This window comes from Cetorhinus maximus, chromosome 18, assembly GCF_964194155.1.
Source record: "Cetorhinus maximus chromosome 18, sCetMax3.hap1.1, whole genome shotgun sequence".
In the NCBI taxonomy this organism is placed as follows: domain Eukaryota; kingdom Metazoa; phylum Chordata; class Chondrichthyes; order Lamniformes; family Cetorhinidae; genus Cetorhinus; species Cetorhinus maximus.
The window spans coordinates 51,268,295-51,281,334 of record NC_135896.1 but is presented as its reverse complement, the minus strand read 5'-3'; the positions used below and the strand labels follow the sequence as shown (position 1 = coordinate 51,281,334).

Here is a 13,040-nt window from a genome sequence, read left to right as displayed (position 1 = left end):
ACTGACCCCTGGAAAGAGCCGGAGGCATAGAAGTTGAGGGCCACCATAATCTTCAGAGCCACTGGCATGGGGCGTCCATCCACACAGTCGGAGCTGACCTCAGGGCCCAATCATCTGGCAAATGGAGGTCACGGTCTCCCTTGAGAGGCAGAGTCTCCTTCGGCATTGCGCCTCACACATATTGAGGTAGCTGCACTGCTGCCTGTAAATCCTGGCAGCAGGATAGTGGCATATTCTGCGACCCCTTCTGCCTTGGATTTCCTGCTGGCCCTGCACCCCCTGTGCCTGTGCCTCTCCTCCCACAGGTCCCTCCCCTGGAAGTTGCAGTGGGACACCTGGCCTCCTGCCCTTCTGCCCCTCTCTTCTTCCTCAGAGGAGGTGCCTCCAACGGAGTCCACAATCCCCATTACCAGGGTAACGGAAGGCTGACTGATACCTGGAAAGGACCACATGGCCTGAATCCTCCGAGGGCCTTGCAGACACCAATAAGTCCTGAAATGAAGCCAGGAAATGCTAAGAGTGAAACCCCAAACAGAGATGAGGCTGCCAAGTACCAATAAGCAACCAATCTCCAAAACATCTAACTACTCACACTGGCAATGATGCTGACCATTTTTATCCCACCCGTGGTTGAGGTTTTGATAATGTAAGCTGGCCGCCTGCCCGTTTTGTCCATGCGACGAGCAAAAAATTGCACGGGCAAGGAAAAATCACCATCAATTGGACTGTTAAGGGCCTGAAGTGGCCTCTTAATTAATGGCGAGCGTGGCTCTGCACCCTTATGCACCTGCCGAGCGAAATATTGCACGGGTGCGCGATGACGTCAGGACGTTCACCCGATGTCATCCTGTGCAATTTTACGCCCGATCGGGTCGGGCGTGCACCTGCCCATGGGACATAAAATTCTGCCCTTGGTCTTCGGAGCAGAAAATTCCGCCCTAAGTCTTGTGTACGATGGGATAGTCGGTATGATTCCCGCTGGGCGGCGGGGTGGGTGAACACGTGATCTTCCACTTTTGAGCTCATTAATGATGCATCCGGGAGGAGTGCGGCAAATTCATGGCAGGGCGGGCAGGAAGTTACCCACTCTGCTGCTACATCATGGGGTCAAAGGTCCTAGCGCCATATTTAAACGGCACATAGAAAGACATTCACTTAATGCAGGCCAGGAACTCTGGATTACTTGTCTAGATGAAAGTTGTCTGCCCTCCTTGCAGCCGCAGCTCGTACTGAAGAAGCTGGCAGATGTGAGCAACCATATCCCGGGACATACGAGAGTGCCTCCACCATTGCCTTTTGCTCATATCTAGATAAGAGCGCCATCGGCGACAAACCCATGATCGGGTAAATGCTCGCCGTTGCAGTGGCTCATGTTCGCCAGCCTTTTGACCTTCGAGGCCCCGCTGCTTCTTACTGCTCAGGGCCTTGCTCTTCCTGTGCCAATCGGCGGCAGGCCCTTCTTCTCCTCATCTGGATGACAGCCATTACCAAGGCAGGATTCCCCTGCATCCTGCATATGGCATGGCGTTCCCACCCAACCACTTCCAGGTAAAGGACATCCTGGTGGACCAAAGATGGGTGTTCCTCCTGTTCATACATGAATGCATATGGAGACATTGTTCTTTGACTAGGGCGATGACAGCCATGTGCAAGAAGCCTCACTCGGACACTTTTCCACTTGTCTCCTCTACCCTCGAAACTATAGATAGACTATTGCCACGGCAGCGTTAGAAAGTCTGATGAAGATGATGATAATCATCATCATCATGATCCCTTGTCAGCCATGACTGTTCACCCGGCAGGATAGAGGTTGGGAGTCGCAAGTTGTCTGCCCTCCAACCACAGTGTCCCTTGGAGGCATTCCACCTCCCTCTCTTCCCTCATTCTTGTCTTCGACTGCAGCTGATAGTAAATGGCACAGAGTGAATGGCAGCCTCGCACCTTGCAGGGATCTTGATGTTACGAGACCCATAAGTCGGAACAGACCTGCTGCATTGCAGGCTGCAGCATAGAGAGGGGAGCACAACTGAGCATCTTTGACATCCAGTTGCCTCATAATTGTTAGGGTGTTCCTTTAGTTGGCCACTTGTGCTGACCTTGAACTCCACCCACCAGAAAATACCCTTTTCCCATCTGCAGGGATCTCAGTGATTGACTAACTGACTAACTGTGTGGTCAAGGCCAGTTTGAAAAAATGGTGCGTGTCACCTTTCAAACTCGCTCCACTACTTTCTACCCTCCCACTGTGACCCACCAACTCCGCCCCCCCCAATGCCATCATCATAGACCCACCCAATATCACCAATCCTCTCCCCTCTGTTAGACTTGAACTTCTCCCCCATTACCCTGGACCCTATCATGATCCACTTCCATATGCCTTTCCTCCCCTCAGAGCCAACACCTGCTACCATCCCTATGCCTGACCCTGCCCCCCCACCATTATCCGAGCCAACTGTCTTGTGCCCCTCCTGATGAGACCTTCACCTACCAGACTCTGACACTGGACCTGCCACCATACCTCATTCCACTCCCCTCTCTGACTGTGACTGTTTCTTCCTATCACCAGTACCCTGATTTCTTCCCCCAGGACCCCACCATGGATAACACCAACCCTGCCCTCTAAGACACTGCCCCTGCCCCCAAACTTCCAAGGACATTCCCCCCCCCTTCCATGGACACTCTCCCCCACCCTTCCCCCATAAACCTGCCTCCCCTGTCCAGTCTTCATTCCACCCCACTAAACTCCCTCCCCTGCTTCCAGCCTTCGTCTGCCTCCCTCGTCCAGTCTTGACGCAGGGTTTGCTAACGGCACTCGAGAGAAGTTATGCGAGGTCCCCAAGAAAGAGAAAGCAATATCTATGGATCTTAAAATTGTGGAAGAGATGAAGCTTGCCAGGTGCGCACCACTTATATACAGTCGTAAATTGAATGTTCTAAATTCTCACTGGCAGGAAACTTAATTTGGAGGACAAACTTAATTCCCACAAGATAGCCTTTTAATGAGCATGCATGAGATACTAATGAATGCAAATGGGGTTCTGCCATTGTTCATCAGGAACTCAACTGACCTTTAACCCACCTTGAAAGTCAAGGCCTCCCACCTTCTGCCAATATTCCCGCCACTGGCGGGACTGGAAAATTCCACCCGAAAGGTTGAAAAATATTGCATTCTTTCAAACTCAGTAACTGTTTGTGTTATCCATTTGCACATGTCATGCACCCTCTGCTACCTTCAGCCTATGGGCAGGCATACCTGTAAGATATTCACTATAGATTATCTAACAGAATAACAATGTCTGGCTGGAACTTTAAGACAACCTCAGGATTTTATGGCCATTCATAAGTGCTAGTCCAATGGTTTATCAGAACAAGCATGGAGTGAAATACCATGCAATATTTTGCTCTTTGATATCTGTTAATAAATTGTCATCCTTTCATTTTGTTAGGTCTAACATCTCCAAGATACAGCACTGCTACACTTTCTGATTTTCCAACACTGTCTCCGACCTGCCGATGGAAAGAGATTTACATCAGGGCTTGTCACCTGAATCAAAACTGGGCATTGGGTAGATATACAGTTTTACCTTTACTTCGAGGCCATCAAGAAAGAGTAGATTGCCTTGACTGTGATGGTAAGTAATATTCAGCAAGAGCAGAGAATGGGAAATAGAAAAATGTAGAATATGAAATAAACTGCGATGATTTTTCTTTCCTAAGCATTGATGTATACAGTTTTACATGCACCTCATGCACCTTGACTGAGTGGCCATTATTCAGATGTGAAACTAGACTATGAGCATTGGCTGACTATTCAATCACAATTACAATAAGTTCTTGTATTTATATAGCACCATTAACATAGAAAAATGTCCCAAAACACTTCACAAAAAGATAAAGGCCAAAAAAGGAAATATTGGGAGCTGTAACCAAAAGCTTGGTCAATGAGATGTGTTTTAAAGGAGGACCTTAAAAGAGTAGATGCAGGAAGTGAGGCCCAGATGGGTGCAGGGACAGCAACCAAAGTTGATAATGGGAAGGGATGCGCAAAAATACCAAGTCAGAGGAGCAGAGAGTTCCAGGAAGAGGTGGGTTGTAATATAAGAAATAAGGGAGGAACAATACCATGAAGGGATGTAAACAAAGGCATTGCAGACAAACCCAATTCTGTCCTCATCTGGTTTTTTACACATGCACTTCTTTTTCCCTATGGACGTCCAATCCCTCTACACCTCCACTCCCCACCAAGATGGTCTGAGGGCTCTCTATTTCTTCCTTGAATGGAGAATTGAACAATGCCCATCCACCACCACCACCATCTTCTGCCTGGCTGAACTTGTTCTCTCATTGAACATTTTCTCCTTTACCTTGTCTCACTTCCTCCAAATAAAAAAGTGTGGCTACCTTAATGGGCCATAGCTATGCCTTTCTTTTTGTGGGGTATGTGGAACATTCCTTGTTCCAGTCCTACTCAGGCTCCCTCCCACAACTTTTTTTCCAGTACACCAATCAGTGCCGCTTCATGCTCTCATTTGGAACTGGAAAAATTCATCAATTTTGCTTCCTATTTTCACCCTTCTCTTACCTTCACATGGCCCATCTCCAACACTTCCCTTCCCTTTCTTGACTTCTTTGTCTCCATTCCTGGTTATAGACTGTCTACCAATATTCATTATGAGCCCACAGCTATACTTCCTCACACCCTGTTTCCGGTAGACTCTATTCCATTCCCCCAGTTTCTCCATCTCAGTTGCACCTGTTCTGATGATGCTACTTTCCACAACAGTGCTTCTGACATGTCTTCCTTTTCCCACAGCCAAGGATTCCTCCCCACCGTGGTTGACAGGGCTCTCAAACATGTTCGACTGATTTGCTGCACTTTTGCCCTCACCCCTTCTCCTTCCTCCCAGAACTACAATAGGGTTCCCCTGGTCCTCACTTTCCACCCCCACCAGTCTTCGTATTCAAAGGATCATACTCTGCCAACTCCAGCATTATGCCGCTGCCAAACATCTTCTCCTCACCTCCCCTGTCAGCATTCCAAATGGACTGTTCTGTCTATGACACCCTGGTCCACTCCTCTATCACCCTCAACACCTCATCCCCTTCCTACAGGACCATCCCATGTAATCGCAGGAGGTGTAACACCTGCCCCTTTGCCTCCTCCCTCTTCATCGTCCAAAGCCCCAAAACACTCCTTCCAGGTGAAGCAGCGAGTTACTTGCACTTCTTTCAATATAGTCTACTGTAATCATTGCTCACAATGCAGTCTCCTCTATATTGGGGAGACAAAATCAGACTGCGTGACTGCTTTGCGGAAAACCTTTGCTCAGTCTGCTGTTTTCATTCGGGTAGGTCTTGGCATAATGTATCATCACTGGACTAGTATTCGAGAGACCCAGGCTAATACTCTGAGGACCCAGGTTTGAATTAAAAGTCTGATGATGACTATGAAACCATTGCCAATTGTTGTAAAAACCCATCTGGTTCACTAATGTCCTTTAGGGAAGGAAATCTGCCATCCTTACCTGGTCTGGCCTACACGTGACTCCAGACCCACAGTGATAGACAATAAATGCTGGCCTAGCCAGTGACACCCACATGCCATTTTAATTCATCATCTTGTTCTCGTGCTCACGTTTCTGTTCTCGAATTTGGGTCTAGTTTGCCCTAATTACTAAATCAAGTCCCACAAATGAGATTCTTGAGCCACTACCAGGGAACAGTATTTGTGTAGGCCATTGCCAGTGTTTCACTGTTTCATCTTAGGTGTACCTTCTCCTAGATGGACTAGAAAACCCCATCTGTCCTTTACAATGGGGGAGGAGACCACTTGTACCCATCGTTTCCAAGTGCCCTCTCCCGCCAATCAATCCAGTATGCCCAAAGCCAGCACTCCAGTCTCCCCTTCTGCCAGGGTTGCCTGGGGCCTGCAAACTCAACCCTTCTGACTCAGAGGCTGGAATACTATCACTAAGCCAGTGATCATTCTGCCCTGACATGAGAAACTTGCTTGCGTCCACACAATATTTAGAGACATATTCTAATCTCTATTCCCTGGGCTGTCTGGAGTGAGGTGCAAACCCTCTAGTTTCTGACTCAGAGGCAGGAATGCAGCCACTAAGCCACAACCCCACTTCCTTCTTATCAAGTACTTGAATAAAAGTACAAATGAACAACATCGGCCAATGCTATTTGTTATTTCCTCGAAGACCACTACTAGGTTACTCAGATACGACTTGCCCTGCACATATTCTTTTAATGTCTATTTAAGAAATATAAAACGTTACCTGAATTGTACATGTGGACTCCATTTTTTCAACAAAATATTTAAACACAACAGGACTCTTATCTCACATTGTCTCCATTATAACATACTTTATGCCTCTTTCATGTTCACAGGGAAACGGCTTGTTAGTGGAAGTTCAGACAAAACTGCTCGTGTATGGGATCTGTTCACTGCAATTTGTCTGCATGTACTGGATAGCCACACAGATGCTGTAACAAGTGTTTGCATTAAGGTAGATTTTTTTTTCATCCAACTACCAGTAAGAATTGTTAAACAAACAAAGGAACTGTATATTTTAATTCCTTCCAAAGTATTTACATTTTTGTTTGCATTTGTTCCTAACTTATCAGATTTGTTATTACAGTACTGGATGAGAAGAAATTTCCTTCAATTAAACATTAGGAAGACCAAAGCTATTGTTTTCAATTCCCACTACAAACTCCATTCCCTGGTTACTGACTCCATCCCTGTATCTGGCAACTGCATGAGGCTGAACCAGACTGCTCACAACCTTAGGCAGAATTTTACGATCCCTCGCCAGTGTGTTTGCAGCTGGGGGTGTCCATAAAGTTCCCATAAGCCTTCCCGCCAGCCTCCTGACATTTCTGCAATTTTGCAGATGGACTGTGAGGCCTAGGGCAGCCCACACACTCTCAACCAATTAATGGTGACTTTGAGGTCTTGAGGTCCTGCCTGACCTCAATTTTGAGGCTGGGAGAGGAACTCAGGGGTGGGTGGGGAAACCTGGTAGGTTACAAGGCTTGGGCCTCAGGCAGAAAGAGGGGGCTGCCTTCCTCAAAGGTCCCCTTTCCATATCAAGACAAGGTATGCCTCCTGTGGGTGCTCCCTGGCCAGCAAGAACCCCATCCTCCTCACCCCACCCACCCTGGGCCTCACCTCCCCTCCCCACTGTGAGATCTCCTGCATTTACCTGGTCCTGCTCCCTGGAATTTAGAATCTGGGGATTGCTTGTGTCCATAGTCCTGACCACTGCTGCCGCTGGCACTGCTGGGACTTCAGAGCTGCTGGTTAATCAGATAGGTCAGCAGCTCTCTGAGATGGGATTTCCACCCGAGTGAGTGGTGGAGGTCATGCCTCCGACAAATTAACGCCCCTTGGAGCATTAAATGGCTGCAGGGCTGCCGTGATGTGTGGGGATGTGTTCTCCGCTGATTCTTCGGTTGGCAGGGTGGGAAACCCCGCCATCCAAAAAATTCTGCCCTGGGTGTCGTGTTTTACCTCGAGATGAGCTTCTGCCCACATACTCACACCATCACTGAGACCAACATTTTTCACCTCTGCAACATCACTGACTTGATACCGCTGCTTCATCTCATCTGCTGCTGAAACCATCATCCATGCCTTTGTTGCCTCTAGATGAGTATTCCAATGCACTCCCGGCCACCTTGCACATTCTACTGTAAACATGAGGTCATACAAAACACTACTGCCCATGTTTTTATTCACACCAAGTCCTGTTCACCTATCACCTCTGTGCTTGCTGATCTTTGTCAGCAGATCCCAGTCAAGCAACTCCTCGATTTGAAAATTCTCATCTTTGTTTTCACATCCCACTATGCTTTGCCTCGCCCCACCTCTACAATCTCTTTGAGCCACAACCCTCCCAGACAGCTGCATTCATCTATTTCTGGCCTGTTGAACATCCTCAATTTTAATTGTTCTACAATTTGTAACCAAGCATTGAGCTGCCTTAAGTTCAGGCCTCTAAGCTCTGGGATTTCCTTCCTAAACCTTTCCATCCCCTGCCTCTCTTACCTCCTTTAACTCACTTGTAAAAACCTACCTTACGCTGGATTTAATGCAGCCCGTTGTAACGGGAAACATGGCAAGCCAAGTCCACTTAATCACGGGAGAGGCCGTACATCAGTCTCCCGGAAGTGGGAAAATTTCCTACGATTAAGTTAGAGGTGGGAATGGCCCATGGGGGAAATTCGCCCACTCCTGGCAGGTTGTTAATTAGGTTTATTATTGAGCTAATTGACACCAATTATTCCTGAGCCCAGTTGTGGTGGCTCAGGGATTACATACGAGTGTGGCATGACCTTCCTGCACTTCTTCAATTACATTAAATCCACCTCTTGCTGACCAAGCTTTTGGTCTTCTGCCTTAATAATGCCTCATGTGGCTTGGTGTCAAATTTTGCTTTGTATCGCTCCTGTGAAGTGCCTTGGGACATTTTATTACTAGTGAAAGACCTTGGGATGATTTATTATGTTAACAGCACTGTATAAATATATTGTTAAAGGCACTATATAAATACAAATTGATGTTGTTATTTCATGGAGGTGGTTTAACAATTGGTAGTAAAACAAAATGGTAGTTAAAAAAAAGTTGCAATGGTAACTATCAAGTGTGCATTAGCTTAGATCTTATTCAAAATTAAACAACCTATAACTGTTATTACAATAGATAAGTAATTAAAATTATATAATCAGAACACTAAACAACAAGCTAATCACAATTCTCCCATATCTGTTGCTCATGAGTTAACAGATCACTCAGTCAGGGAATGTAAATCATATTCCATTCTCTCTATATCCTCTGTTCCTATCACACATTGGAGGTTGAATTTCTGAAGGGATTTTCCTATCTAACATTTATGGACGATCTGTCAAAATTTTGAAAAAGAACTGGAAATGCCTATGCTGTTTATCCTAGTTTCTTTAGATCTGCCCCCAAAGTTGCAGCTGAGGATCAAAAAAATTCCTGCAGAAATTAATGGTTAACATCATAATCTTGTAAATAGCATTGCACAAAATAATTTTTAAAAATTAAAGCTATTTTAGTGCAATTGGTATAAAATAAGAAATGCCTATGAGTAATTTAAAAGCTATAATCCAATTTCAAGGCTCAATTAGCATTCACAAACTGCTTCAATGTAACACCAACCCATGTGATTGAGTTACAGCTTTTTGATTCAGTCTTGTGTTTCTAGCATTATACATGTTAACTTTGGATTAAAGGCCATATCATCCCAGAAGTGAAGTGGATTCAATTTGATCCCAATGTATTATTAATCATGGATAGGTCATATTACTCCCCAAGACTGCTAGACTGTATTAGTCTGGGTTTTCTTCCTAAAGTAATCCCAGTTTGCTTCAAATGGGCCATGGAGTCTTGAAACCAATTCCTGACAAGCAGGGCAGGATTTTCTGGATTGTTTCTGGTTCCTGAACCCACCCCAGGGGAGAAACAGTCACCGGTCCTAATTTTTACAGGAGCGCTCCCTTCTTAATTAGCCTAGAGATGAGTTTGGCAGCCAATTAGTGGTGATGAGGGCGGGAACGGAGGTGGGACTCTTCAAATGCAAGCCCGATTTAAACATACCGCAGTAGCCATTATTGTGGCTGATGTTTCACTTTTTACCTTCAGTTTGGAAGGTCATAGAATGTCTCGGGAGAGGCAAGGGCCCAGAACCAGGGGCATGGAAGCCCATTGATTTGCGGATGCAGGCCTTGTGATTCTCCTTGAGGCCGTAAGGGAGAGGAAGGAGGTCTTCTTCCCAGAGAGTGGCAGGAGCAGACCCCCACCAGACTAAGCAGGCCTGCATCGAGATAGCTGATACAGTCAGCGGAAGGAGTGTGGCACACAGAAATTGGATCCTGTGAAGGAAGAGGTTCAATGACCTGATATGCTCTGGCCAGGTGAGTGCAACCCCCAACTCTCAGGACAGGCCTCTGGGTATTCACCCTCCAGTAAGCACACCAGCTGAGGAGCCTGAGGCCACATGCTGCTCCTGAACATGGGAGGAGTGTGCGCCCAGGGCACCTACTGACTCCTCAGAATGGCTCAGAGCAATAGTGCTACTGAGGACCTGTCAGCACTGAGATGTGCAGCTTATAATGAATAGGAGCAACTGATATTGGCCATGGAGGCCAGCGTTGCCTTATCATGCTTTCTTTTGTCCTTACAGGAGAAACAGACCCATAACGCATGTGAAAGGGCCCAGACAGTAGGAGGTGCTCCCTAAGTTCACATTATCACTGCCACAGAGGAGGGAGCCATGGACATCACCTGGGTCATGGATGATAAGGAAGTTGAGCAAGACGAAATGGACATTCATGTCAGAGATGGTGATGAGAGAGTGCAATATGTTTATTTAGGGGCTACATTGCATTCCACCCTATCTGCCAGCATACTGAATCCTGAGCTGCATTGGAATGTTTCAGCACATGCAGAGGCTTCTGCTCTTCAAGGCTAATTCTTATGACCTGTTCTTATGTCTCTCATGGGTGCAGATGTCAAGCCAAGGAAACCATCTCTCTCACCATCACTAGACAAAGAGCAGTAATAGGAGAGCTTACAAGCACCCTCCACCAGTGCAGGTATAGTCGCCTCAGTGAATCCTCACACGTGGTTACCTAGGGTGACACTAGGTGAGGAGCATGGGACTAGTGTGCAGGAGGAGGTGCCAGAGACCGAGGCAGCTGTAGGCTGCCCCCTTTGGAGGAGGAAGGACAGACACAGCCCTGCTCAGCTGGCTACAGATGCAGGGCCTTAGGAGGCACAGGAAAGGAGGCTCTACCCAGACTAGCAGCAACAGATGTGCTTCCTGAATTCCCTGAGGCAGTACGTGGTCAAGGGCCGAGGATGGAGGTGTCGATCCAGCTCATGTACACCACAATGGCTTAGGACTTTGAACATGTAGCTCCTCCACTGAGAGTGGCCAAGCTCATGGAGAGTCAAGGACAGCAGCGCTTAGAGTGAATGCAGGAGCTGCACAAAGACATTTACAGGGTGAATGACTCACTATGTAGCCTTGACTTTTCAGTGGTGTTGATGGCACAGGGTTGTCTGGAGGAATGCCAGTTACATAAAGACTGAGTGGAGTGGGAAGGGAAACACCAGGGCGAGAAGACCTTAGTGGGTGCCTGCAGTGGGCACAGGGGACCGGTAAAAGAAACACCTTTTCCCCTTGGCTGGTCACCAGCCCAACCAGTAAAATCTGCTGGGCTGCACACTTGGCATGGGCCTCTTGCACCATGGGTAAAATCCCAACGGTGGAGGAAGGAGGCTGTTGTTTAAGGGCCTCAATTGGCCAACTTGCAGCTGGGCCTCCTGATGCCTACCCTGCTGTTGGTAAAATTGTGTGTGTGGGTGGGCAGGTAAGTGCCAGGAATGGCACCCCATGGCATAGTGCCCAATTTTATGTCTCCACCCCTCCACCTATCCAGGGGGACTGTAAAACCCCAGTGTCTAAAATAGAAACATTCATGTAGTAAATTTCTGAGGTGTTAGGCACATTAAGGACAAAGTCTAAGGAGTTTTACTGTAGCTTTTGCATCATGTTATACATGAGTGCTTGATAATGACACTGGGATTATCACAACCCAATTCAGACCAGAATGGAGGTGGGTGGCTGGAAAAAATGGCAACAATAACATGCAGCCTGACGTCCAGCCTCTGTTTCTGGTGTCAGTGCTATTTGTGAGGGTTGTGTGGGGAGCTCAGACCTCTGAACTCACCTGCTCTCCTAAACAGGCCAATTAATCTAGTTACGGTATTGTTAAAAGTCCGACTCTAGAAACCTTATGCATTTTCCTGCAGACGGCAGGTATTTTGCAGCTGTTTGCCTCAGACCAGCTGAAGGGAGGTGAGGATTATGTTGGGAGCAAGTCATGGAGACCAGAAAAGTTTCAAAAGGTAAGTGTGCATGCTTATCATAGGTTAAAGGACTTTGAAGTTAAAGTTGCAGCAGCCATCGTAAGTCAGAGAGGAGTTAGAATTAAGAATTTTGCCAGTTCAGGGGATTGTCACCCTTCTGAAAAGTGGGCAAGGCTGTTTGGACTGCACCCAAGTGCCAAGAAGGGTACAGCTGGAAATAAGTAATCGAGAAATCGAGGCCACTGGAGATAAACAGCACTAGCCTGCACAGGGAGTGGAGAGCACCGGGCATCAGTAGGCATGAGGAAAGGGATGAGGGCACAAAGGAGAAGGTGACCCTACCCTGAGCACAGGATATACAGGCAGAGGCGAAGACTGAGGATATGACTGAGAACCAATGTTGAAGGAGACTGTCTCAGTGACGGTCAGACATCAGTACCTTTGTCAGTATGGACCTCTGTGGCAATTCACAGATGGCTTGCTCACCAATGCCTCAACCAGGTGACAGATGCCCCCTTCACCAAGGCTGGACAACAAATCAGGATCACAACTGATAGGGCACCGCAGACTCAGAGGGCACTCAACCCGGTCAGGTGGTGCACTGCAAGGCACTCAGTTGTTATAGTCTGTTGCGCTCTCCATAACATGGCCTCCAGAGAAGTGTGGACCTTGAGGACAGTGAGGCCTGGAAGGGGAAAGCTCATCAGGGGAGGAGCAGGAGTAGGAGGTAAGAGAGGAGGAGGAATTAGAGATAGAGGGAGATGATGCTGAGCAGAAAGATGCCTCAAAGCATGACAAGGTGGTATCCTCCTGCCAGCCTCCTGGAAGAAGATCACCCTCCTTTCCCTCCTGGGTGCCAGATCTCAAACTATCCTGTGACATCTCACCTCCCTGTTGTTCCAGGGAAAGTCTCTGACCCAAACCCTCTCCCCGAGGACATCAGCAGTCTCAGTGATGGCTGCTGTGGGTATCTAAATAAATCCTCCTGATCTACCTCCATTCATGCCCCTCCAACTTTAATTTGACAGGAATCCATCTCCATATCAATCAAGGGCTCACCCCCGCTAAAATCTGAACTTCAGTCAATTTCCCACTGGAGGCAAGTTTATGACAAAACAGGCCTGGTTCC

At 47.3% G+C, this 13,040-nt stretch overlaps 1 protein-coding gene across 1 annotated transcript in view; it reads left to right on the top strand.

The window, feature by feature from the left end:
- The window catches only part of LOC144693170 (uncharacterized), a 71,066-nt gene that overhangs the window by 27,058 nt on the left and 30,968 nt on the right, over nucleotides 1-13,040 (top strand). The window contains exons 4-5 of the mRNA XM_078562710.1: nucleotides 3,447-3,632; nucleotides 6,400-6,518. Coding sequence (XP_078418836.1) covers nucleotides 3,447-3,632; nucleotides 6,400-6,518 — 305 coding nt within the window. The remainder of the gene's footprint in view (nucleotides 1-3,446; nucleotides 3,633-6,399; nucleotides 6,519-13,040) is intronic.